At 46.7% G+C, this 27,336-nt stretch overlaps 2 protein-coding genes across 12 annotated transcripts in view; one reads left to right on the forward strand and one right to left on the reverse strand.

The window, feature by feature from the left end:
- CALCOCO2 (calcium binding and coiled-coil domain 2) overlaps positions 1–13,456 on the reverse strand; it is a 755,339-nt gene extending 741,883 nt beyond the window's left edge. For 5 of the 11 annotated variants that reach the window (XM_068263852.1, XM_068263854.1, XM_068263855.1 and 2 more), the window contains exon 1: positions 13,372–13,456. The gene's annotated coding sequence lies outside the window, so the exon portion shown is untranslated. Of the gene's footprint in view, positions 1–13,231; positions 13,309–13,332 lie in introns of those variants that run through there. The other 6 variants (XM_068263853.1, XM_068263851.1, XM_068263847.1 and 3 more) reach the window with 3 other exon arrangements.
- A 45-nt stretch (positions 13,457–13,501) lies between these two features.
- The window catches only part of SKAP1 (src kinase associated phosphoprotein 1), an 827,172-nt gene continuing 813,337 nt past the window's right edge, over positions 13,502–27,336 (forward strand). The window contains exon 1 of the mRNA XM_068262705.1: positions 13,502–13,593. Within this exon, the coding sequence (XP_068118806.1) occupies positions 13,545–13,593 (49 nt within the window). The 5' untranslated portion in view covers positions 13,502–13,544. The remainder of the gene's footprint in view (positions 13,594–27,336) is intronic.

Consider the following 27,336-nt stretch of genomic DNA (forward strand, 5'->3'; position numbering starts at 1 on the left):
AATAACATAAGTATCCTAATCATTTAAAATGTGAGATAAGACTTCTAGTGGAAAAGAGTCAGAGAGGAGTGTAATCACACCCCTATGCTTTTTCTTGGCGGAAGATATAAAAAATCTTTTATAATTCTTATGAAAATGCTTGGGAGCTGACGAACTGGAGAAATGAGCCTCCTGGATACATACAATTTCTGATTTGTGTTGTTTGTGTTTCAAAATGTGGCTAATGTATTTGAATAGGATGGCGCACACCAGAGCGATTCGTTTTTTCCCCAAACGCAAACTTGGGTCCTGCAGCATTTTTGCTGATTTCTGAGGTGATTAAAGGAAAACTTAAGTCAGGAAAAAAAAATGACATTTACTCACCCGGGGCATCCCTCAGCCCCCCGAAGCTGGATGGTGCCCTCGCAGCCCCGCTCCGATCATCCTGTCCCCGCTGGCGGCTACTTCCGGGTTCGGCGACAGCCGCGGACAGGCTGGGAACGCGGCTGATTTTCCGTGTTCCCAGCCGCTATATCACCCCTCTATGCTGCTATGGTGTATAACATATACGCTATAGCAGCATAGAGGGTGATATAGCGGCTGGGAACGCGGAAAATCAGCCGCGTTCCCAGCCTGTCGGCGGCTGTTGCCGAACCCGGAAGTAGCCACCGGCGGGGACAGGACGATTGGAGCGGGGCTGCGAGGGCACCATCCAGCTTCGGGGGGCTGAGGGATGCCCCGGGTGAGTAAATGTCATTTTTTTTCCTGACTTAAAGGGGAACTGAAGAGAGAGGTATATGAAGGCTGTCATGTTTATTTCCTTTTAGACAATACCAGTTGCCTGGCAGCCCTGCTGATCTTCTGCCTCTAATACTATTAGCCATAGCCCCTGAACAAGCATGCAGCAGATCAGGTGTTTCAGACTTATAAGTCTGATCTGACAAGACTAGCTGCATGCTTGTTTCTGGTTTTAATCAGATACTACTGCAGAGAAATAGACCAGCAGGGCTGCAAGGCAACTGGTATTGATTAAAAGGAAATAAACATGACAGCCTCCATATACCTCTCTCTTCAGTTCCCCTTTAAGTTTTCCTTTAAGCCTCAATGTTAAGTAAAGGAAAGTGAAAAGTGCTAGATCAGAGCGATTTTCCAAGCGTTTGTTACAGAAGCTTCAATTACAGCTCTACTGTAACAAAATATAAAAACACTACACCAAAATGCTCCAAAAACCGCTAGGCATACTTACAAAAAAAAAAATCGCTAGGCAGATGCCTAGAATCGCTTTAAAAAAAAATCACTTCAAAAAGCGCTAAGCGTTTGCTCTTATGCTACCAGTTTTTGGTGTGCACTGGCATTAAGGCCTCATTCACACCTAAAATCGAAAACGCAAGCGTTTTGATGCGCTTTTTTTCCGCCTCCCTCCACTGTGCATTGCGTTTCTGGCAAAATCGCTTTTCTAAGTGCTTTTCCAGAGCGGCTTTGTAATTCACTCCCTGCCGCAAGTCAGGAAGTGAACTCTTTGATCCGGAAAAGAATAAATAGAATGTATTTAATCTTAAAAATGCTCACGCAATCGCTGCACAAATCGATTTTGTGAGCGTTTTGCATTTTTCCTATACCTTCTATTATAGCAAAAATGCCTCAAAAATGGTACAGGCACCGCTTCGCTCAACACACAGTGCACGAACCGCGCTGATATGAACCTGATATGGGCCAAAAACGCCCTAACAGATTTCTTCCCAAGCTACATGTCCTCCTTCACCACAGTTCCTTCTTCCACCATGCTTCTAGCTCTCTGTGCTAGTGTAATGATTGAGAGCTCTACCTCTGACACAAGAGACCTGTGCTACTGCCTATTGAGCTCATCCTAGTGGCTGCAGCTCAATCACTTTGGCCCAGTGCACACCAAAAACCTCTATCAGATCCGCAAAACGCTAGAGGCTTTTGAAGCAGATTTCAGAGCGATTCTAGGCATGTTTAGAAAGGTTTTCTAAACATGCCTAGCGTTTTTTTGGAGCGTTCTTGTGTAGCAGATTTCAAATATTGTTACAGTAAAGCTGCTACTGAATAGCTTCTGTAACAAAAACGCCTGGAAAACCGCTCTGATCTAGCGTTTTTCACAGCTGTTTTCCACTTTCCTATACTTTAACATTGAGGCAGAAACACCTCAGAAATCTAAAAAATGCTGCAGCCCCCGAATTTGCGTTAGTGGAAAAAACGAATCACTCTGGTGTGCACCATCTCATTCACTTTCATTAGCCAAGCGATTTTCCCCCTGCAAGCGTTTTAAAAAACGCTCCAGAACTGCTCTGGTGTGCACCAGCCCTTTGAGTCCGCCAGAAGAAAAGCTCAATATAGAATTTTTAGCTGTAGTTCCAGAGAGCAGTCTCCATTGCCCTGACAGGTCTATATTAATTACAGATGTTGGAAAATTCACAACTTAAACCCTATAAGCCAATCAGTATTTCAGAAGGCTTTTGGGAACTAGGGAACATTCTAATGATTTCCAGATTTTCTGCAAATGCATACAGGTGTAATCACTAAGGCGGGCTACTATCGACTGAAAGCTAGTTGAATAATGTTTAGTTGCAAGCCAGCTGCCTTTGCAGCGGTGATATGGTCTTTGGGTCGCAGTTTAGCAAAGCTCCCATATGCTCAACAATAAGCACAGAAGAGAACTGTACTGTAAACCAAAATTGCTCTAACTGCTGAGCCCATTGACTTCACAGGGTGGGATAAGCTGCCAGCAGAGATACTATTTAGTTGCTGCTGACTGTATTGTGCCATTAGTCTATATGATAAACCAGTGCAGAGATCACTAGCGATTTCAGTTTTTTTCCATGTAAGGGTTAATGCGTGCGCATTTTCCTTTAAGTCACTGCGCTTAAATTTAGCCTCACTATCCATTTAATCAAACTGTGCCCGCCCATAAAAGTACAGCATACTGTGCAACCAAAATTGCAACACACTACGAAAGGGGAAAATGCACAAATATAAAATGATGAAGTTTTATGCAAATCTTCCCTCCAATGTGTTAGCTCTTGTGTTTGCAAAACACTGTTTAAATGCTTAGGGCCTGAGCCCACTAACGCAGTTATGTCCACTTTTCAGTTACACATCAATGTTACAGATGCTGAAAAGTGGACAGGAGCGGACACAACTGGTTAGTGGGCTCAGACCCTTAAGGCCACATACACACATCAGACCATAGTCTTTGGAAAATGAAAGATCACAGACCAATCTTACCACCCTTCATGTAGTATGAGAGCCATACTCTACACAGTCTTCTCTATGGAGCTGAACTCCGCATCAGAAAAAAATCTTTGCAAGATGCTGCACACACAGATGCTGTACAGACACAAAAGATCAGTATCTGCAAAAGATCTGTTCCTGCCAAAGATCAGTTCCTGCAAATTGCATTCATAAGGTGCGTACACACGTCAGATAAAAGTCTTTGGAAAATGAAAGATCACAGACCAATTTTACCCCCTTTCATGTAGTATGAGAGCCATACTCTACACAGTCTATTCTATGGAGCTGAACTCCCCATCAGATGGAAATCTTTGCAAGATGCTGCACACAAAGATGCTGTACACATGCAACAGATCAGTGTCTGCAAAAGATCAATCCCTGCAAAAGATCCTTTCCTGCAAAGTGCATTCATAGCCTATGACATCTGCAGATCCTCATACACACCTTGTTTAATGGACATTCATCTGCAGATCAGACAATTATCTGCCGATCTGAAGATCCAACCTGGTGGATCTGGTCTACAGATAATTGTCCGTTAAACAAGGTGTGCATGAGATCTGCAGATATCATAGACTATGAATGCATTTTGCAGGAATGGATCTTTGGCAGGAACTGATCTTTTGCAGATACTGATCTGTTGCATGTGTACAATATCTTTGTGTGCAGCATCTTGCAAAGATTTCTGTCTGATGGGGAGTTCAGCTCTATAGAATAGACTGTGTAGGTATGGCTCTCATACTACATGAAAGGGGGTAAAATTGGTCTGTGATCTTTCATTTTCCAAAGACTTTTATCTGACGTGTGTACCCACCTATAGTCTATGAGATCTGCAGACCATCATACACACCTTGTTTAACAGACATTCATCTGCAGATCAGACAATCATCTGCAGATCTGATAATCCATCCTGGTGGATCTGATCTGCAGATGAATGTCTGTTAAACAAGGTGTGTATGAGGATCTGCAGATATCATAGAGAATGTCTACAGCATCTTTGTGTGCAGCATCTTGCAAAGATTTCTGTCTGATGGGGAGTTCAGCTCCATAGAATAGACTGTGTAGGTATGGCTCTCATACTACATGAAGGGTGGTAAGATTGGCCTGTGAGCTTTCCTTTTCCAAAGACTATAGTCTGATGTGTGTATGAGCCTTAAGGGACTGAACTTTTTTAATATGTATGTCAAGAGGGTATATTACTGATATTTTTTTAAATCATGGGCTTGTAAATAGTGATGGATGCAAAGTTGTAAAAAAATGTACCTTTTTGGCTCCATACATTGTACTAGGAAAATATTTTGCAATAACCGGGACAAATAAAATGTGTGGGTTGTATCCACAGTAGAATGTTTCATTTTAAAACTATAATGGCCGAAAACTGCTAAATAATGAATATTTCCAGTTTTTCCTCATTATTCAAATTAAAATGCAGTTAGAATAAAATAATTCTTAGCAAAAAGTATCACTCAAGGAACGCCTAATTGGTGGCAGAAAAAAACAAGATAAAGATTGTTATGTTGTGTTAAGTAGCAATAAAATTAAAGGCTAATGAATAGAAGGAGCACTATTGCTGTAGCTTTTAAAGAAAACCTGAGGTGGTTCTTGGGGGGTGGGGGCAGATGGGACACAGAGGCATATTCTCTGCCTCATGACATGCCTCTATGCCCCCACCGCCACTCTCTGCCCCACCGCTGCGCTATAGCCCCTCTCGAGATTGACAACATTTGGTGCCATCTCGGAGGTAAACACAGGGGAGAGGGATTCCCTGTTCAAATCAACTGCCAGGGGTGTTCCTACAGGGTTTCCAGAGCCATTTGGCAGCTCTCACTAACCGTGCCTCCTGCCACTCCCTTGCATGCGGTGAATGATTCTTTCTTTCCAGCGTTGTGACCCAAAGGTCACGAAAGTGAAAGTGGTCCAGTGCAGCCCACAGGAGCGGCAGGGAGCAGCAGTTTTGGAGGCTACTTAATCCGCTCAGCCCCGCCGATCAGGTAGCCTCATCTTTTTTATTTTATGAGCCCTCCTCGGGCTCTTTTTAACCACTTAAGGACTGCAGTCATAAAACCCCTTAAGGACCAGAGCCTTTTTTCCATTCAGACCACTGCAGCTTTAACGGTTTATTGCTCGGTCATACAACCTACCATCTAAATGAATTTTACCTCCTTTTCTTGCCACTAATACAGCTTTCTTTTGGTGCTATTTGATTGCTGCTGCGATTTTTACTTTTTATTATATTCATCAAAAAAGACATGAATTTTGTCAAAAAAAATGACTTTTTTTACATTCTGTGCTGACATTTTTCAAATAAAGTAAAATTTCCTATACATTTGAGCGCGAAAGTTATTCTGCTACATGTCTTTGATAAAAAAAAAAAAAAACATTCAGTGTATATTCATTGGTTTGGGTAAAAGTTATAGCGTTTACAAACAATGGTGCAAAAAGTGAATTTTCCCATTTTGAAGCATCTCCGACTGTTCTGAGCACCTGTCATGTTTCATGAGGTGCTAAAATTCCAGGATAGTATAAATACCCCCAAAATGACCCTATTTTGGAAAGAAGACATCCCAAAGTATTCACTGAGAGGCATGGTGAGTTCATAGAAGATTTTATTTTTTGTCACAAGTTAGCGGAAAATGACACTTTGTGACAAAAAAAAGGAAAAAAAAAGTTTCCATTTCTTCTAACTTGCGACAAAAAAAATGAAATCTGCCACGGACTCACTATGCTCCTCTCTGAATACCTTGAAGTGTCTACTTTCCAAAATGGGGTCATTTGTGGGGTGTGTTTACTGTCCTGGCATTTTGGGGGGTGCTAAATTGTAAGCACCCCTGTAAAGCCTAAAGGTGCTCATTGGACTTAGGGCCCCTTAGCGCAGTTAGGCTGAAAACACATGTGGTATTGCTGTACTCAGAAGAAGTAGTATAATGTGTTTTGGGGTGTATTTTTACACATACCCATGCTGGGTGGGAGAAATATCTCTGTAAATGACAATTTTTTTTTAACACACAATTGTCCATTTACAGAGATATTTCTCCCACTCAGCATGGGTATGTGTAAAAATACACCCCAAAACACATTATACTACTTCTCCTGAGTACGGCGATACCACGTGTGGCACTTTTTTTGCACCCTAACTGCGCTAAGGGGCCCAAAGTCCAATGAGTACCTTTAGGATTTCACAGGTCATTTTGCGACATTTGGTTTCAAGACTACTCCTCACGGTTTAGGGCCCCTAAAATGCCAGGGCAGTATAGGAACCCCACAAATGAGCCCATTTTAGAAAGAAGACACCCCAAGGTATTCCGTTAGGAGTATGGTGAGTTCATAGAAGATTTTATTTTTTGTCACAAGTAAGCGGAAATTGATTTTAATTGTTTTTTTCACAAAGTGTCATTTTCCGCTAACGAGTATTAAAAAAATAAATACTCACCTAAGGAGAGGGAAGGCTCTGGGTCCTAGAGCTTTCCAGTTCCTCTCCTGGTCCCGTCGTTCCTGCGCAGGCCCCCGTTAGAGGTTGGAGAATGCTCTCTGTCCGAGGCCTTGGAAGCCTGCGTGTCCCTGAAAACAGGCCATTGTGTACTGAGCGTGTGCGAGCACGCTATATCACACGCTTGGGCAGTACGGAGCCCAGAGTCGGGACAACGTCCTCCAGCATCCAAGGCTGAGACACCAAAGTACACCCCTCCTTCCCAGCCGTTACATACTGATTGGTTGTAGACTAAGAGGTGCCTCAGGGCCCCTAACACCTTAATCTCTAGTTATCTGGCTTGCAGTCATTGCAATGTATCCCCTTTTCTAATTTCTTTCTGCTAGAACACAATAGAGGAATGATAGCTGAGTGATATACACGCACCCCCTCCTACACTGCGCCCTGAGGCCCTCTTGCCTCTGCCTTGACGGAGTCGCCTGTCATTGGAGGCTCCCGAGGCCTCCCGCCAGGCGCGTCGCTAGCGTCACATATCGGTGGCACGTGCCACGGATATGGCTTTGGGGTGCCCCTAATGACTGCTCTGGGGTGCCACGAATGTTTTTACTTTGTGCGGCCGCCGTTTACACAATACGGTGGCCACCATGTTGTGGGCGGTGCTCGCCGCTCAGAAGCACTGCTGGTCCCCTTGTCCATCCGCCCCCTGCCCAATCAGGAGCACCAGGCAGGGGGCGTGAGATTGAATGAATAGGCAGGGGGCTGGAGAGAGCGTGAGTAGCTCCGCCCCCTGCACGTTTAGTGGAGACACGTCAGAGCCAGTTTCAAATTGCCCGCCCAGTGCCCGCTGACCCTCGCTGTTCCTCCGCATGCCACCGAGAGGGACTGAGAAGAAGCCTCTGCTGCAGAGAGTGAGGGGGAGAACTGTCAGAGCCAGCCTGGAGGTCGGACTCCGGACACAGGCAGGATGCAGCCGCGGTAGCGGCAGCTAGTTAACCCCGTGCGTGGCAGACTGCAGACTCCAGACCAGGGAGGAGGTAGTAATGTACTGTTTACTCTGCCAGGCTTGTTCTGTGTGTGTTTGTGTGTGTGTGTGTATATAGTGTGTGCGTATAGTGTGTGTCTGTCTGTCAGTGCCCCAGCCTCTGTGCCCCATTGTGTATGTATGTATGTACCATGTATGTATGTATGTATGTGTGTATATGTGTGTGTGTGTGTGTGTGTGTGTGTGTGTGTGTGTGTGTGTGTGTGTGTGTGTGTGTGTGTGTGTGCGCTTCATCCTCTATTCCTTATTGTGTGTGTCTGTGCCCCATTGTGTGTGTCTGTGCCTGAGCCCCATCCTCCATGTCCCATTACAGTCTAGGCTGTTACTATGTGCCTGTACTGATAGCTGCAGTGTGTGCTGATCTCTGCTACCTCCAGTATGTACAGTATAAGCTGTTACTCTGTGCCTGTACCGATAGTAAACTAGCTGCAGTGTGTGCTGATCTCTGTTACCTCCAGTGTGTACAGTATAAGCCGTTACTCTGTGCCTGTACTGATAGTAAACTATCTGCAGTGTGTGCTGATCTCTGCTACCTCCAGTATGTACAGTATAAGCTGTTACTCTGTGCCTGTACCGATAGTAAACTAGCTGCAGTGTGTGCTGATCTCTGTTACCTCCAGTGTGTACAGTATAAGCCGTTACTCTGTACCTGTACTGATAGTAAACTATCTGCAGTGTGTGCTGATCTCTGCTACCTCCAGTATGTACAGTATAAGCTGTTACTCTATGCCTGTACTGATACTAAACTAGCTGCAGTGTGTGCTGATCTCTGCTGCCTCCAGTATGTACAGTATAAGCTGTTACTCTGTACCTGTACTGATAGTAAACTAGCTGCAGTGTGTGCTGATCTCTGCTACCTCCAGTATGTACAGTATAAGCTGTTACTCTGTGCCTGTACTGATATTAAACTAGCTGCAGTGTGTGCTGATCTCTGTCACATCCAGTATGTACAGTATAAGCTGTTACTGTGTCCCTGTATTGATAGTAAGTATGTGCTGATCTTTGCTACCTCCAGTGTGTACTGTTTAAGCTGTTACTCTGTTCCTGTACTGGTAGTAAACTAGCTGCAGTGTGTGCTGATCTCTGCTGCCTCCAGTATGTACAGTATAAGCTGTTACTGTATCCCTGTATTGATAGTAAACTGGCTGAAGAGTCTGCTGATCTCTGACAGCTCCAGTATGTACAGTATAAGCTGTTACTCTGTGCCTGTACTGATAGTAAACTAGCTGCAGTGTGTGCTGATCTTTGCTACCTCCAGTATGTACTGAATGAGCTGTTACTCTGTGTCTGTACTGATAGCAGTGGCGTACCTAGGGTATTTGGCACCCGGTGCTGATTATCCACAGTCACCACCCCCCCCCCCGTAATTGGGGCTACGTTGTGTGAAAAATGGGTGTGGTCATAGACCAAAATGTGGGTGTGGTCACGGGTGGAGACAAGTTTACAAGTTTACATGAACTTAGCAATGGTGGGACATTACATTAGGACAGTGGTGGCGAAAAGTCACTTATCTATCGCAAAGTGCTAACAGCAATTTAAACTAAATACAAACATTTTAACTCATACATGAACATTATGGAAAATCCAAGTTGAAAATAAACTGTGAAGATAAACCAATTCATCCATCCTACTCCTGAAAAATGTATTTTTTGTTTTAGAACCCCCCAGTTTTATTTTCTGTTTTAAAAAGCTAAAAAAAAGTAGGTTTAATGCTATTGTCTCATATGATGATGGTTCAGCTTTTCCCATAGTCTCACAGCTAGCAATCATGAGGCCCCCAACAAGACAAATTCAGCAATCTTGAGGCCCCCAACAAATCATGAGGCCCCCAACAAGACAAATTCAGCAATCTTGAGGCCCCCAACAAATCGAGGCCCCCAACAAGTCAAATTCAGCAATCATGAGGCCCCCAACAAATCATGAGTCCCCCAACAAGACAAATTCAGCAATCATGAGGCCCCCAGCAAGACAAATTCAGCAATCTTGAGGCCCCCAGCAAGACAAATTCAGCAATCTTGAGGCCCCCCAACAAATCATAAGGCCCCCAGCAAGACAAATTCAGCAATCTTGAGGCCCCCAGCAAGACAAACTCAGCAATCTTGAGGCCCCCAACAAATCATGAGGCCCCCAACAAGACAAATCCAGTAACCATGAGTACCCCAACAACACAAATTCAGCAGTCATGAGGCACATAAATAGACAGCATTTCACATAAATAGGCAGAATGCCCCCTTAATATGGTAGACACCTCTCACCTGGCTTCTGAATTCTCCTCTACTGGCTGCTGTGCCTGGCTGGAAATACTATTTTTGTCTGGATTGGGGATGATGTGTGGGCTGAAACGCCTGGCAGTGATGCTGTGGCTGGGCTGGCTGGCGGTGATGCTGTGGCTGGGCTGGCGGTGATGCTGTGGCTGGGCTGGCGGTGATGCTGTGGCCGATGTTGTGGCTGAGTTGGCTGGCGGTGATGCTGGGCTGTACTTGGCTGGTTGAAGTAAATGCTGGCCTGACTGGTGGTGATGCTATGGCCTTTTTGCCAGTGATTCTGGGCTGGTTGGCTGGTGGTTATGTTGGGCTGGATAGCCTAGATAGTTTAGGTAGTGAGAGGTGCCCCCTAGTTTGGGTAGTGCCAGGCGCCCCCCAGTTTAGGTAGTTACAGGAGACCCCCAGCTCAATTAGTGACTGGAGCCCCTAAGTTCAGTTAGTGACAGGTACCCCCCAGTTTAGGTAGTGACAGGAGCCCCCAATGTATGTAGTGACAGGTGCCCCCCAGTTTAGGTAGTGACAGGAGCCCCCAGTTTAGGTAGTGACTGGCGACCCCCAGTGTGTGTAGTGACATGCCCCCCAGTTCAGGTAGTGACAGGAATCCACAGTTCAGATAGTGACAGGGACCCCCAGGTTAGATAGTGACAGCACCCCCAGGTTAGATAGTGACAGTGACCCCCAGGTTAGATAGTGACAGCGACCCCCGGGTTAGATAGTGACAGCGACCCCCAGGTTAGATAGAGACAGCGACCCCCCAGGTTAGATAGTGAGAGCGACCCCCAGGTTAAATAGTGACAGCGACCCCCCGGGTTAGATAGCGACAGGGACCCCCCGGGTTAGATAGCGACAGGGACCCCCCGGGTTAGATAGCGACAGGGACCCCCTGCGTTAGATAGCGACAGCGACCCCCCGGGTTAGATAGTGACAGCGACCCCCTGGGTTAGATAGTGACAGCGACCCCCCGAGTTAGATAGCGACAGGGACCCACCCAGGTTAGATAGCGACAGGGACCCCCCAGGTTAGATAGCGACAGGGACCCCCCCAGGTTAGATAGCGACAGGGACCCCCCAGGTTAGATAGCGACAGGGACCCCCCCAGGTTAGATAGCGACAGGGACCCCCCAGATTAGATAGTGACAGGGACCCCCCAGGTTAGATAGCGACAGGGACCCCCAGGTTAGATAGCGACAGGGACCCCCCAGGTTAGATAGCGACAGGGAACCCCCAGGTTAGATAGCGACAGGGACCCCCCAGGTTAGATAGCGACAGCGACCCCCAGGTTAGATAGCGACAGAGACCCCCAAGTTAGATAGCAACAGGGACCCCCCAGGTTAGATAGCGACAGGGACCCCCAGGTTAGATAGCAACAGGGACCCCCCAGGTTAGATAGTGACAGGGACCCCCCCCCAGGTTAGATAGTGACAGGGACCCCCCCCCAGGTTAGATAGTGACAGGGACCCCCCCAGGTTAGACAGCGACAGGGACCCCCCCAGGTTAGACAGCGACAGGGACCCCCCCAGGTTAGACAGCGACAGGGACCCCCCAGCTTAGATAGCGATACGGACCCCCCAGGTTAGATAGCGACAGGGACAGCCCAGCTTCAGACCTCAGTATCAGCCGGCGACCAGTTAGAGTGAGCGCACCGATCTCGGTGAACACCACGCTGTATATGTGGAAGTGATGTCACTTCCGCATATCAGTGCGGTGTCCACTAGGTCCTAGCGCCCGCATAGTGGTCGCCGGCTGGTCGGAGGTCTGAAGCTGGGCTGCTCCTGCCTGGCTGCGGCTGGGACGAGCGGGGACGGCCGGGGGTGGGTGGTGTCGTGTCAGCAGGGATGGCTGCGGGGGGGGGAGGGCAGCAGGCGACAGGTGTAAAACCCCAAGCGGCAACACAGGGCAGCGGCGGCCACACAGGACTCCGGGTGTCACCCCCTACCATGAAGACACCCGGTGCGGGCCGCCCCTGCCGCTTGACGGTAGGTACGCCACTGACTGATAGTAAACTAGTTGCAGTGTGCTTATCCCTGCTACTTTCAGTATGTACAGTATTAGCTGTAAAGCCTGGTACACACATACAATTTTGATTAGCCAATTTTAGCTCTGTTCATCAAATTCATTGTCTGTTGGCCCATTTGCTGCATGGGGGTGGTAAAATTGGTCAGTGATTGACCATTCAAAATTGTATGTGCGTATACATCTTTGATCTATGCCTATACTGATTGTCAATTATTTAAATAAAGGACATGGGGCTCCATCCAATATTTTGATGGGCAGGCCCGTTATCTGTAGCTTACACCGTTGCTAAGTTCATGTAAATTTGGCCCCACCCACTCACTGTATGACCACGCCCATTTTTTGACGCTGCGCTACCCCCCTCACCTTGTGCCCACAGGTGCCCCCGATCTCCAGGGACCCTAGGAACGCCCCTGCCTTCCGCAGCTGGAGATTTGAACCAGCGCTGGAAAGTGGGGACCACAAAATGAAGAAGGCCCATTAGGACCCAGATCCTTCCCTGTCCCTAGGCATGCTTTTTTTTTTTTTTTTTGGTACTTATCCGTTAGCCGGGCGCATCCAGCAGGTGGCGCTAATTACTATTCCCCCTCCAGGCCGACATGGATAGTAGGGAAAGCTGTAACTCTGGTGATTTGTCGCCACCTAGAGGATGCGCCCGGCTAACGGATAAGTACCTTTTTTTTAAATTAGCTTCATAATTACTTTAAAGGGAAGGTTCAGGGAGGGTGGGTAAAAAATAAAAATCAAATTCCACTTACCTGGGGCTTCCTCCAGCCCGTGGCAGGCAGGAGGTGCCCTCGCCGCCGCTCCGCAGGCTCCCGGTGGCGCGCCCGACCTGGCCAGGCCGGCTGCCAGGTCGGGCTCTTCTGCGCTCCAAGGCCCGGAACTTCTGCGTCCCACGCCGGCGCTCTGACGTCATCGGACGTCCTCCGGGCTCTACTGCGCATGCGCAGAACTACTGCGCATGCGCAGTAGAGCACAGAGGACGTCCGATGACGTCAGAGCGCCGGCGTGGGACGCAGAAGTTCCGGGCCTTGGAGCGCAGAAGAGCCCGACCTGGCAGCCGGCCTGGCCAGGTCGGGCGCGCCACCGGAGACCACCGGGAGCCTGCGGAGCGGCGGCGAGGGCACCTCCTGCCTGCCACGGGCTGGAGGAAGCCCCAGGTAAGTGGAATTTGATTTTTATTTTTTGCCCACCCTCCCTGAACCTTTCCTTTAATTGCTTGCAATAAGCTTATTCACTATTTCACAACTAATACCTTTTCTCTTATACTGTTGCAAGTATTTTCCGTCCTTTGATAAAGGACTAAATATGAATCAGCTCGCTGAGGACTAGGCGAGAGAGGAATAAAAAAATTACTTTAGGTCAACAGCATTTGTACATCGCTCGCTGCTTTACCGCAGGGGTCTTTCTTCTTCCTTTCCTTCAACACGTCACTGGCAGCGCCGTTCCCTGACTGAAGCTGCGCAATTTCCTAGCTGTGGTTTCCCGCCCGCTTGAGACCACGTGTGCAAGCCACACCCTCTCCCAGTCCGGATAGGCGAGTAACGGTTTGGAGCGCGGAGCGAAAGATGAGCCAGAGCTGGGATTGTCCGCAGGACGTTGTCCTTCTATTCAGAGGTGACTGAGCTGCTTCTGTACTGCTGCACTGTGTGTGTATGGCATAGAAGCTTCTGCTTTTGCTGCGACCGCACGGGGCACCTAACTAAGCTGAAGAGAATCACACGAGTGTCATTTCTATGCAGCTTGTGATGTATCATCCTGTGTAAAATCTTATGGTAGCTAGCTATGCACTACTAAAAGATAAAGGCGTGGTGCAAAAAATTATATTTACTCACTCACTTTCCTCCATCAATGTAACTGTTCTCCTAAAGAGATGTTTTGTGATAATTTTACTAAGTTTACTGAAAGAAAAAAGATGTGTACGTGAGTTTTGTGATGATTTGTACGGTGCCTTTAGCATGTAAGCTGGTACTAAAAAGAAGTTTAGCAGAATGAAAAGTAAATTCGAGTCATCCTATTTTCAGTATTAAAAAAAGCATTTTTGTAATGTAAATAAACGTCTCCAAGTCTTCTGCTAATTTAGATTATGTTCATTCGATAGATCCCTCTCTAATCAGAGCGGGGTCTATTGCTGCCAAACATCTGCACATCTGTCTGAAATCTGTGGGGCTGACAGCTGCCTGTGCCTGTCAGCCCCCCTAGGATTCCTCCGGCGTCTATGTGTACCCTATGGGCTGTGCAGATTGTTACAGGCTCACCTATCCACCAGCACGCTTTCTCTTGTGCCCATAGAAGGATTAAAGTGAACCCAATGTGACAGTGATATGGCCATATTTATTTTCTTTTAGGCTACTTGCACACCAAGACGTTGCGTTAGGTGCCACGTTAAGGTCGCATAACGTGCACCTAACGCAAGGCCTGGTGCTCTTCGATGTGGACGTCAGAGTGAGCCGCATTGTGCAGCTCACTCTGGTGTCCGTGATGCGTACTCTTGGACGCATGCGGCATCACGGGGTCCCACCGGCCAATCGCCGCCCAGGGCGGCTGCACCAGGAAGTAAACACTGCACGTCACAACGTGCAGTGAATATTAATTAGCCATGTGCCTGGCCGCTCTCCGCTCCTCCCCAACATGACTGAGCATGTGCAAACAGTCTAACGCGGCTTAAGCCGCTGTAACGCCGTAGCATGCTGCACTTTCGGAAGAACGTGCAGCGTTACATGTAACGCAACGTGGGCAGTGTGAACAGCCCACTTGTGTTACATTGCTGTACGTTGGGGGAGCGTTACAGGCTGCACCAACGTGCGCCTGTAACTTCCCTGTGTGTAAGCAGCCCAAAGCAATAGCAGTTGCCTGGCTGTCCTGATAATCCTCTGCCTCTAATACTTTTAGGCATAGAACCTGAACAAGCATGCAGCATATCAAATGTTTCTGACAAGATTAGCTGCATGCTTGTTTCTGGTGTGATTCTGACATTACTGCAGCCAAATAGATCAGCAGGGCTGCCAGGCAACTGGCATTGTATAAAAGGAAATCAATTTGGCAGCCTCCATATCACGCTCACCTTGGGTTCACTTTAAGAGAGGTTCCACATCTTTTTCCATTGCTGACTGGGCCTGGGGTAGCTGTGACTCTGCTGCACGTACTGACATTGTATACACGAGGCGAGTCACAGGGTACAGGTACTCTTGGTGGCAATAGAGAAAGATATGGGACACGAGCAGGTGTGTCGGCAGGCAGGTGAGCCTGCTACACTCTGCACGGTGGGTGGGAATTTACACATTTTACATGGGGGAGAATGGCCAGGGGTCTGTCGGTTGTTGACATTTAACACCACTACTGCCCCGTAACTGACTGAGACCTTTCATGCAAGATATTTCTAGCATGAGGGATTGATTATTTTGGCCGAAAATCAATTGAAATTATGATTGGGTGGCCATGCATCGATCTCTGGCAGATTTGATCTATATGAAGGACTATAGTGGAGCTCACATTCACATGGCGACGTTGCCTTGGACAATATAATTATATTATTATAGTACGTTCCCATTAATGTGTCAGTAGTGCGGTGGAATCCGTTTGGCATAACGCAAGACATGCTGTGCAGCACTGGTTGAGGTGCACATGTACAGTTGCAGTAAAGCATAATATTCGGGAACTGCTAGCTTCACTATATGCATCGCATGTCACGTGTAACGCGCAATGGGGCACGCTCAGTAGGCAGTAGCTGTGTTAGGGAGTCTAGCTAAAGGACACCTTACTGAAAAGGTTCTGGTTTACTGAACAGGAAGCCAGGCTTAAACTCAGAACCAAAACCACAGTATTGCAGGGCTAAAACAAACACAAATGTTCTCTTGCTGGTAGAATAATAATCGTTACCCGACTGCACAGTTCAATGACACAAGAATAGTTGTGCCTGAGGTGAGCCTTACATCAGTGGATCCCTCTCCTGAGGTGAGCCTTACATCAGTGGATCCCTCTCCTGAGGTGAGCCTTACATCAGTGGATCCCTCTCCTGAGGTGAGCCTTACATCAGTGGATCCCTCTCCTGAGGTGAGCTTTACATCGGTGGATCCCTCTGGATTGTGAAGTCGGAACCTGTGTAAACTGTTCGCAACTATTCTTGTAGGATGGCAGGATCTGCACCGTCTAAAATCCAATAGTTTATTTAAACATCTTAAAATCTATAACAGGCAACAATGAGTGTGAGCCGGGTCACCATGACGCACGGCGTTTCAGAAGTTAGCTCTTTCCTCAGATAGCTCTGGCACACACTCTGACATTTAACTCACCATGGCCTCAATTCACTAAGCTTATCTCCTGTCTTTAATAACTCTTCTAGAGTTGTTACCATGGTGATAAGGCATGTAGTATTCAGGAAACATTTTACCTCAGGCAAGCCTAAAGTTAACTCTTCTGTCTTTAAGTTAACTCTCCAATCCTTAAAATAACTCCAGAGTTAAAGACAGGCTGTTAATTAACTGCCTGTGAAAATAACTACAGAGGAGGTAAATTAACTACAGAAGAGGTAACTTAAGGAATGAAGAGATAAGATAACTCTCTCACTGTGTGGAGGTTAGTTTTCTCTTGCCTTATTATCTCCAGCATGATCTTAGTGAATTGAGGCCATTGGCCTCAATTCACTAAGATCATGCTGGAGATAATAAGGCAAGAGAAAACTTATCTTAACTCTTCATTCCTTAAAGAGAATCTGTATTGTTAAAATCGCTCAAAAGTAAACATACCAGTGCGTTAGGGGACATCTCCTATTACCCTCTGTCACAATTTCGCCGCTCCTCGCAGCATTAAAAGTGGTTAAAAACAGTTTTAAAAAGTTTGTTTATAAACAAACAAAATGGCCACCAAAACAGGAAGTAGGTTGATGTACAGTATGTCCACACATAGAAAAATACATCCATACACAAGCAGGCTGTATACACCCTTCCTTTTGAATCTCAAGAGATTATGTGTGTGTTTCTTTCCCCCTGCAGTTCACATGCACTGAAGTGTCAGGCTGCTCTTTTCTTCTTGCAAACAGCTTTGCCCTTGTTTGTAATTCCTCAGTATGTGAAAGCCCAGCCAGCTCAAAGGACGATTTATCCAGCTTGTAAAAGAGAAGAGAGAAGCTGCCCTAATCTAAATAATACACAGGCAGTGTGCATAGAGGGGCCTTGAAGGGGGAGTTCATAGCAGAACCACAACACTGAAGAACTTGGCAGCCTTCCAGACACAGGCCGACAAGTCTGACAGGGGAAAGATACATTGATTTATTACAGAGACTGTGATAGTATAAAGTGCTGCAGTTAGCCAGAACACATTAGAATAGCTTTTGGAACTTGTAGGATGATAAAAAACAGGATGCAATTTTTGTTACGGAGTCTCTTTAAGTTACCTCCTCTGTAGTTAATTTACCTCCTCTGTAGTTATTTTCACATGCAGTTAATTAACAGCCTGTCTTTAACTCTGGAGTTATTTTAAGGATTGAAGAATTAACTTAAAGACAGAAGAGTTAACTTTAGGTTTGCCTGAGGTAAAATGTTTCCTGAATACTACATGCCTTATCACCATGGTAACAACTCTAGAAGAGTTATTAAAGACAGGAGATAAGCTTAGTGAATTGAGGCCATTGTCTGTTATATAAAGCAACAAGGTGGACCTGATGGAAGACTGAGCTAATCCCAACAATTATCATACATACATATTCATGAACTTGTTCCTATTCCTACATATTGCACTTGCCCAGAGGTTTTCATAATCATTTAGTACACATAAATGCTCATATATATACTAAGGAAGTGAGAGCCAGAGCATAGAACATATATTTACACTCAGACTTACTTTCCGTAGAGAAAATCATCGGTATTCAGTCTCTCATTGTTTAATTCTCTTGAGCGTAGTGTCAGCCAATCACAGGCGGGCCGACACCGTCCGCTCAGCTCAGTCTCTCCTCATCTAGCCGCTAGCCAATCATAGCCGCGGCTACAGCATCCGCTTAAAGACTTGTATCATGCGAACACATTGACGCTTGGCGGCATGTGAAGACGCATGGAACCGCTCACACCACTACCCCGCCTGCCAATCAAAAACAGAGCGGCAACGTCCGCTCTAAAGCATGTAAACAGCTAATGAAAAGCGTGTTAAAATACACAATCACAATTACACAATGAGAGACTTAATTCCGATGATTTTCTCTACGGAAAGTAAGTCTGAGTGTAAATATATGTTCTGTGCTCTGGCTCTCACTTCCTTAGTATATATAGGAGCATTTATGTGTACTAAATGATTATGAAAACCTCTGGGCAAGTGCAATATGTAGGAATAGGAACAAGCTCATGAATATGTATGTATGCTAATTGTTGGGATTAGCTCAGTCTTCCATCAGGTCCACCTTGTTGCTTTATATAACAGACATGGTGAGTTAAATGTCAGAGTGTGTGCCAGAGCTATCTGAGGAAAGAGCTAACTTCTGAAACGCCGTGCGTCATGGTGACCCGGCTCACACTCATTGTTGCCTGTTATAGATTTTAAGATGTTTAAATAAACTATTGGATTTTAGACGGTGCGGATCCTGCCATCCTATTTGATACAATACCCTGTATACAGGCAGGCAGGGCGATCAGACTTCCCCCCCCCCCCCCCCTTTTTTCCCCACTAGGGGCATGTCCTGCTGGGGGGGGTCTGTTTGCCGCCGCGCTGCCAGGGCTGTGGAGTCGGAGTCGTGGAGTCGGGCAATTTTGGGTGCCTGGAGTCGGAGTCAGGAAAAAATGCACCGACTCCGACTCCTAATGAATTTGTAACTGTAATTAAAATAGAAAATATGATAAAATGTTCTATTTTTCAGATAATAGTCATTAAAAATAATATATATATATATACACAGTAATAGCTGTGCTTAGTCTACAAAAATTAAATAAACCAATCAAAATTAGTTACTTGTGCTGCTTCAATAAAGCAGTCCCCGTATTTTTAAGGTCAGATATACATATCTGATTGTGACTGTATATATGATGTGTACACAGGAATCTCTTATATATACTAAATAACATCTATGCTGTAAGAATAAAGCCTGATGTGTAGCTGTGTCACTAATAGAGATGGTCAACGAGATGGAAATAATTCTGCATTGATGCTGATTTATGCAAATGTATGCACTCCCTTTGCTGATGAAATCAAATAATTTGATATGTTGTTAAAATTTGGTTTGGTGACTACAAATTAAAGGGTAACTGAGACGGATGAAAAGTAAAGTTTTTTATACATACCTGGGGCTTCCTCCAGCCCCCTTCAGGCTAATCAGTCCCTCGCTGTCCTCCACCACCCGGATCTTCTGCTATGAGTCCTGGTAATTCAGCCAGTCAGCACTGTCCGGCCGCATGCCGCTCCCACAGCCAGGAACATTCTGCACCTGCGCAATAGTGCTGCACAGGTGTAGTATGCTCCTGGCGGCGGAGTGTGTGCATGCGCACTACGCCCGATTGGCTCAAGTACCTGGACTCATAGCAGAAGATCCAGGTGGTGGAGAAGGACAACGAGGGACTGATTATCCTGAAGGCGGCTGGAGGAAGCCCCAGGTATATATAAAACTTTAATTTCATCTGTCTCAGGTTTACTTTGTTACACAGTAGTACTATACTCTACATATGCACTCCCCACAGAGCTGCAGGGAATCCACTGAGAATGCTGTGCACATGGAACACAGAGGTGTTGTCTTTTACAATCTCCTCATTCCCCTGCAGAGTACCTGCACATCACTCTTACATGTACCCACAGTTACATTGCCTAGGGCCTGATAGATGTTCTTTGTTCCGGTTTGTACCTTTTACAAGTACTCTTACCAAGGACTAGTTTTAGTCTAAAGGGAATAAATATAGTAGTCTACATATCCTTCTCACTTCAGTTGTCTTGTAAAATTCCTAAGCGTTGGCAGTTAAGAGACAAATTTCATGTTACATACTTTTAATCAACAAAATTGTAATATGCAAATTAGAGGAGGAGGAGTCGGAGTCGGTGGAATCCTAAACTGAGGAGTCGGAGTCGGTGGATTTTTGCACCGACTCCACAGCCCTGCGCGCTGCTGTGCCTAGCGGGGGGGCTCCTCAAAGCCCCCCTCCGCAGCGCTATTCCTCCCTCTGCCTCCTTCCCTCCCTCCCCTCTTCATTATGGGCTGCGCAGGAGGGAAAACCGTCCTGTGCCGCCTCAGATAGGCTTCAGAGGCCGGGGATCGCCGATCTCCGTCACGGCGCTGCTGCAAGGCTGTGGAGTCCGTACAAAAATCTTCCGACTCCAACTCCTCAGTTTCTGAAACTCCGACTCCGGGTACTCAAAATTGCTCAGACTCCGACTCCTCGACTCCGACTCCTTAGTCTAACACTTAACAGGGCTGTGGATTTTGTACAAAAATCATGCGACTCCGACTCCTCAGTTTCCGAAACCATGACTCCGACTCCAACTCCGGGTTCCCAAAATTACTCCGACTCCTCGACTCCAACTCCGACTCCACAGCCCTGGCCGTATGTGTTTACAATTACCCTGCGAGCCGCGATCGGAGGCTCGCAGGGTGTTCACGGAGACACAAAACGCAATAGAAAACGCATTAGAACGCAAGGAAAACGCATGCGTTTTCACTTGCGTTTCTTTGAATTTATACGCGTTCTACAAAGCTGACAGTCTGAACAGGGCCTAAAGTGTAAACTGAAGGTGGGTACACACATCAGATAAAAGTCTTTGGAAGATGAAAGATCACAGACCATTTTTACCCCCTTCCATGTAGTATGCGAGCATACTCTACACCAGAGTTCCACAACCCTGTCCTCAAGGCCCACCAACAGTGCATGCTTTGCAGGAAACCACAAACATGCACAGGTGGGGTAATTAGTGTCTCAGCAGAGCCTCTGTGGATTTTCACAAAACATGCACTGTTGGTGGGCCTTGAGGACAGGGTTGGGGAACACTGCTTCTACACAGTCTTTGCAAGATCCTGCACACAAAGATGCTGTACACATGCAACAGATCAGTATCTGCAAAAGATCAGTTCCTGCAAATTGCATTCATAGTCTATGATATGTGCAGATCTCATACACACCTTGTTTAACCACTTGCCAACCGCCTACTTCATATTGGCGGCGGCAAAGTGGCAGCCCCAGGACCACGTAACGCAGAATGGCGTCAGGTCCTGGGGCACTGTTTTGCCGGGGATCGCGCGCTGGTATGCGCGCGCATCCGCCGGCAATAGGCTCCGTCCACCCGCGACGTCAACCCGCCGGCCAATCGGAAGCGCCGGCGGGTTGTTAACCCGACGATCGCCGGATAGGAAGCGTATAATACGCTTTGTAATGTTTACAAAGTGTATTATATAGGCTGCCTCCTGCCCTGGTGGTCCCAGTGTCCGAGGGACCACCAGGGCAGGCTGCAGCCACCCTAGTCTGCACCCAAACACACTGATCTGCCCTGCCCCCTGATCGCCCACAGCACCCCTCAGACCCCCTCTGCCCACCCCCCCAGACCACTGTTTGCACACAATCACCCCCCTAATCACCCATCAATCACTCCCTGTCACTATCTGTAAGCGCTATTTTTTTTTTTTAGTCCCTAAACTGCCCCCCTGGGGACTCCTGATCACCCCCCCACCCCTCAGATTCTCCCCAGACCCGCCCCCCTGTGTACTGTATGCATCTACCCCCCCTGATCACCTGTCAATCACCTGTCAATCACCCATCAATCACCCCCTGTCACTGCTACCCATCAGATTAGACCCCTATCTGCCCCTTGCGGGCACCCAATCACCCGCTCACACGCTCAGATTGCCCTCAGACCCCCCCTTATCAATTCGCCAGTGCATTATTTACATCTGTTCTTCCCTGTAATAACCCACTGATCACCTATCAATCACCCCCTGTCACTGCCACCCATCAATCACCCCCTGTCACTGCCACCCATCAGTCACCCCCTGTCACTGCCACCCATCAATCAGCCCCTAACCTGCCCCTTGTGGGCAATCTGATCACCCATCCACACCAACAGATCGCCCGCAGATCCGACATCAGATCACCTCCCAAGTGCAGTGTTTACATCTGTTCTCTACTCTAAACACCCACTAATTACCCATCAATCACCCCCTATCACCACCTGTCACTGTTACCCATCAGAATAGACCCTAATCTGCCCCTTACGGGCACCCAATCACCCGCCCCACACGCTCAGATTGCCCTCAGACCCCCCCTTATCAATTCGCCAGTGCATTATTTACATCTGTTCTTCCCTGTAATAACCCACTGATCACCTGTCAATCACCTATCAATCACCCATCAATCACCCCCTGTCACTGCAACCCATCAATCACCCCCTGTCACTGCCACCCATCAATCAGCCCCTAACCTGCCCCTTGCGGGCAATCTGATCACCCACCCACACCATTAGATCGCCTGCAGACCCGACGTCAGATCACCTCCCAAGTGCACTGTTTACATCTGTTCTCTCTTCTAAACACCCACTAATTACCCATCAATCACCCCCTGTCACCACCTGTCACTGCTACCCATCAGATTAGACCCCTATCTGCCCCTAGGGCACCCAATCACCCGCCCACACCCTCAGAACTCCCTCAGACCCCAGCCCTGATCACCTCGCCAGTGCATTGCTTGCATCTATTCCCCCACTAATCACACCTTGAGACACCCATCAATCACCTCCTGTCACCACCTGTCACCCCCTAACACACCTACCCATCAAATCAGGCCCTAATTTGCCCCGTGTGGGCTCCTGATCACTCGGCCAAACCCTCAGATCCCCCTCAGACCCCCTTCTGATCACCTCCCCAGTGCATTGATTGCATCTATTTTCCCCTCTAACCACCCCCTGAGACACCCATCAATCACCTTCTTTCACCCCCCCTAGCACTCCTATCCATCAGATCAGGCCCAATACAACCTGTCATCTAAAAGGCCACCCTGCTTATGACCGGTTCCACAAAATTCGCCCCCTCATAGACCACCTGCCATCAAAATTTGCAGATGCTTATACCCCTGAACAGTCATTTTGAGACATTTGGTTTCCAGACTACTCACGGTTTTGGGCCCGTAAAATGCCAGGGCAGTATAGGAACTCCACAAGTGACCCCTTTTTAGAAAAAAGACACCCCAAGGTATTCTGTTAGGTGTATGAAGCGTTCATAGAAGATTTTATTCTTTGTCAAAAGTTAGCGAAAATTGATTTTTATTGTTTTTTCACAAAGTTTCATTTTTCACTAACTTGTGACAAAAAATAAAATCTTCTATGAACTCACCATACTCCTAACGGAATACCTTGGGGTGCCTTCTTTCTAAAATGAGGTCACTTGTGGCGTTCCTATACTGCCCTAGCATTTTAGGGGCCCTAAACCGTGAGGAGTAGTCTAGAAAACAAATGCCTCAAAATGACCTGTGAATAGGACGTTGGGCCCCTTAGCGCACCTAGGCTGCAAAAAAGTGTCACACATGTCGTATCGCCGTACTCAGGAGAAGTAGTATAATGTGTTTTTAGGGTGTATTTTTACACATACCCATGCTGGGTGGGAGAAATCTCTCTGTAAATGGACAATTGTGTGTAAAAAAAATCTAATATATGTCATTTACAGAGATATTTCTCCCACCCAGCATGGGTATATGTAAAAATACACCACAAAACACATTATACTACTTCTTCTGAGCACGGCAGTACCACATGTGTGGCACTTTTTTTCAGCCTAACTGCGCTAAAGGGCCCAAAGTCCAATGAGTACCTTTAGGATTTCACAGGTCATTTTGCGACATTTGGTTTCAAGACTACTCCTCATGGTTTAGGGCCCCTAAAATGCCAGGGCAGTATAGGAACTCCACAAATGATCCCATTTTAGAAAGAAGACACCCAGAGGTATTCCGTTAGGAGTATGGTGAGTTCATAGAAGATTTTATTTTTTGTCACAAGTTAGCGGAAAATGACACTTTGTGAAAAAAACAATGAAAATCAATTTCCGCTTACTTGTGACAAAAAATAAAATCTTCTATGAACTCACCATACTCCTAACGGAATACCTCTGGGTGTCTTCTTTCTAAAATGGGGTCATTTGTGGAGTTCCTATACTGCCCTGGCATTTTAGGGGCCCTAAACCGCGAGGAGTAGTCTTGAAACCAAATGTCGCAAAATGACCTGTGAAATCCTAAAGGTACTCATTGGACTTTGGGCCCCTTAGCGCACTTAGGGTGCAAAAAAGTGCCACACATGTGATATTGCCGTACTCAGGAGAAGTAGTATAATGTGTTTTGGGGTGTATTTTTACACATTCCCATGCTGGGTGGGAGAAATATCTCTGTAAATGGACAATTGTGTGTAAAAAAAAAAAAAATCAACAAATTGTCATTTACAGAGATATTTCTCCCACCCAGTATGGGTATGTGTAAAAATACACCCCAAAACACATTATACTACTTCTCCTGAGTACGGCAATACCACATGTGTGGCACTTTTTTGCAGCCTAACTGCGCTAAGGGGCCCTAAGTCCAATGAGCACCTTTAGGCTTTACATGGGTGCTTACAATTTAGCACCCCCCAAAATGCCAGGACAGTAAACACACCCCACAAATGACCCCATTTTGGAAAGTAGACACTTCAAGGTATTCAGAGGAGCATAGTGAGTCCGTGGCAGATTTCCTTTTTTTTTTGTCACAAGTTAGAAGAAATGGAAATTTTTTTTTTTCTTTTTTTTTTGTCACAAAGTGTCATTTTCCGCTAACTTGTGACAAAAAATAAAATCTTCTATGAACTCACCATGCCTCTCAGTGAATACTTTGGGATGTCTTCTTTCCAAAATGGGGTCATTTTGGGGGTATTTATACTATCCTGGAATTTTAGCACCTCATGAAACATGACAGGTGCACAGAAAAGTCCGAGATGCTTCAAAATGGGAAAATTCACTTTTTGCACCATAGTTTGTAAACACTATAACTTTTACCCAAACCAATAAATATACACTGAATGTTTTTTTTTTTTATCAAAGACATGTAGCAGAATAACTTGCGAGCTCAAGTGTATAGGAAATTTCACTTTATTTGAAAAATGTCAGCACAGAAAATAAAAAAAGTCATTTTTTTTGACAAAATTCATGTCTTTTTTGATGAATATAATAAAAAGTAAAAATCGCAGCAGCAATCAAATAGCACCAAAAGAAAGCTGTATTAGTGACAAGAAAAGGAGGTAAAATTCATTTAGGTGGTAGGTTGTATGACCGAGCAATAAACCGTTAAAGCTGCAGTGGTCTGAATGGAAAAAAAGGCTCTGGTCCTTAAAGGGACTCTGTAACAAAAATGTCTTTGTGTTTTCTACCATCCCACAGATTCCTAAACCTATTATAATGTGCTCTGGCTTACTGCAGCACTTTCTACTATCACCATCTTTGTAATAAATCAGCTTATCTTTCCCCTGTCGGACTTGTCGTCCTGTGTCTGGAAGGCTGCCAACTCTTCAGTGTGATCTGCTATGCATGCCCCCTCTATGCACACTCCCCTGTGTGTGTGTGTGTTATTTACATTAGCCAGCTTTTTTCTGCTCTTATCTTTTACAAGCTGGATAAATCCTCTGTTCACATACTGATGAGTCACATACTGCAGAATTACAGACAACCGGGCAGAGCTGTCTGCAAGAACAAGCAATCAGCTTGTAACTCTTCAGTGAGCTGCAGGGGGAAAGAAACACACAAATGATCTCTTGAGATTCAAAAGGAAGGCTGTATACAGCCTGCTTGTGTATGGATGTATTTTCTATGTGTGGACATACTGTACATCAACCTACTTCCTGTTTTGGTGGCCATTTTGTTTATTTACAAACAAACTTTTTAAAACTGTTTTTGACTACTTTTAATGCGGCGGGGAGCGGCGAAATTGTGACAGAGGGGAATAGGAGATGTCCCCTAACACACTGGTATGTTTACTTTTGTGTGATTTTAACAATACAGATTCTCTTTAAGGGGTTTTATGACTGCAGTCCTTAAAGAGGAGCTGTTAGGTATAGGGTCTCAGAGACAAAAAACACATATATCAGTAGCTAAATACTGGCTGTACTTACATTACATTTGCATTTCACTGTCCACGTTTGGATTTCACAGAATTTTTATATAGTATATGCAGAGAATGATGCTCATGGCAGATTCCATGTTTGTCTGTCTTGTCTGAAGCCAATTGTGATGTCATATCCTCCCTTACCCTGCTTCCTGATTAATTATACATTAGCCCTCCCAAGTCCCAGCCCTCAGACACTCCTACCAGTCTGTGGTCTTATGCTCGGTACACAAGATGCGTTTTCCCGCTCGATCCGCGGGTCAATCGGGATCGATTCGATTATTTCCAACATGTTAATTATGCCAAATCGACGGCAGGAACGATCGAAATCCGAATCGAGCATGTTGGAAATAATGTAATCGACGCGTGGATCGAGCGGAAAAACGCATCGTGTGTATTAGGCACTCAGCGGGGAGCAATCATGTCTGGGTTGCGTGCGATCTCGCTGTCAGTTGGGGTGGGGGGAGCTGTGCGAGCGATTGCGTTGTCAGTCGCGGGGGGGGGTTGCGGATGATTGCGATGTCATTCAATTTGCGGGCGGTTGCGATGTCGGTCGTTTTGCTTGCGATTGCGATGTCAGTCGTTTTGCTTGCGATGTCGGTCGTTTTGCGAGCGATTGCGATGTCTGTCGTTTTGCTTGCGATTGCGATGTTGGTCGTTTTGCTTGCGATATCGGTCGTTTTGCGAGCGATTGCGATGTCGGTCGTTTTGCTTGTGATTGCGAAGTCAGTCGTTTTGCTTGTGATTGCGAAGTCAGTCGTTTTGCTTGTGATTGCGAAGTCAGTCGTTTTGCTTGCGATTGCGATGTCGGTCTTTTTGCGAGCGATAGCGCTGTTGGTCGTTTTGCTTGCGATTGCGATGTCAGTCGTTTAGCTTGCGATTGCGATGTTTGTCGTTTTGCTTGTGATGTCGGTCGTTTTGCGAGCGATTGCGATGACGGTCGTTTGGGGGGGTCCCGCCGATCGCTGGTGTCACTTGCCGGGGGGGCGGGGGGGGGGGTGTGTGTCAGTCGCGGGGGGGGCGGGGGAATTGGATTGGTGCCGCCCATCGGTGATGTCACTCGTGGGTGGGGGGGGGGTTGTGTGCCGCCGATCGCGGGTGTCACTCGCGGGGTGGGTGTTGTGGTTTGCCGCCGATCGCGGGTGTCACTCGCGGGGGGTGCTGCCGCCGATCGCGGGTGTCACTCGCGGGGGTGTTTTGTGCCGCCAATCGCGGGTGTCACTCGCGGGGGGGGGGGGGGTCGTGCCGCCGATCGCGGGCGTCACTCGCGGGGGGGGGGCTTCTGCCGCCGATC

This window comes from Hyperolius riggenbachi, chromosome 12 (genome assembly GCF_040937935.1).
Source record: "Hyperolius riggenbachi isolate aHypRig1 chromosome 12, aHypRig1.pri, whole genome shotgun sequence".
In the NCBI taxonomy this organism is placed as follows: domain Eukaryota; kingdom Metazoa; phylum Chordata; class Amphibia; order Anura; family Hyperoliidae; genus Hyperolius; species Hyperolius riggenbachi.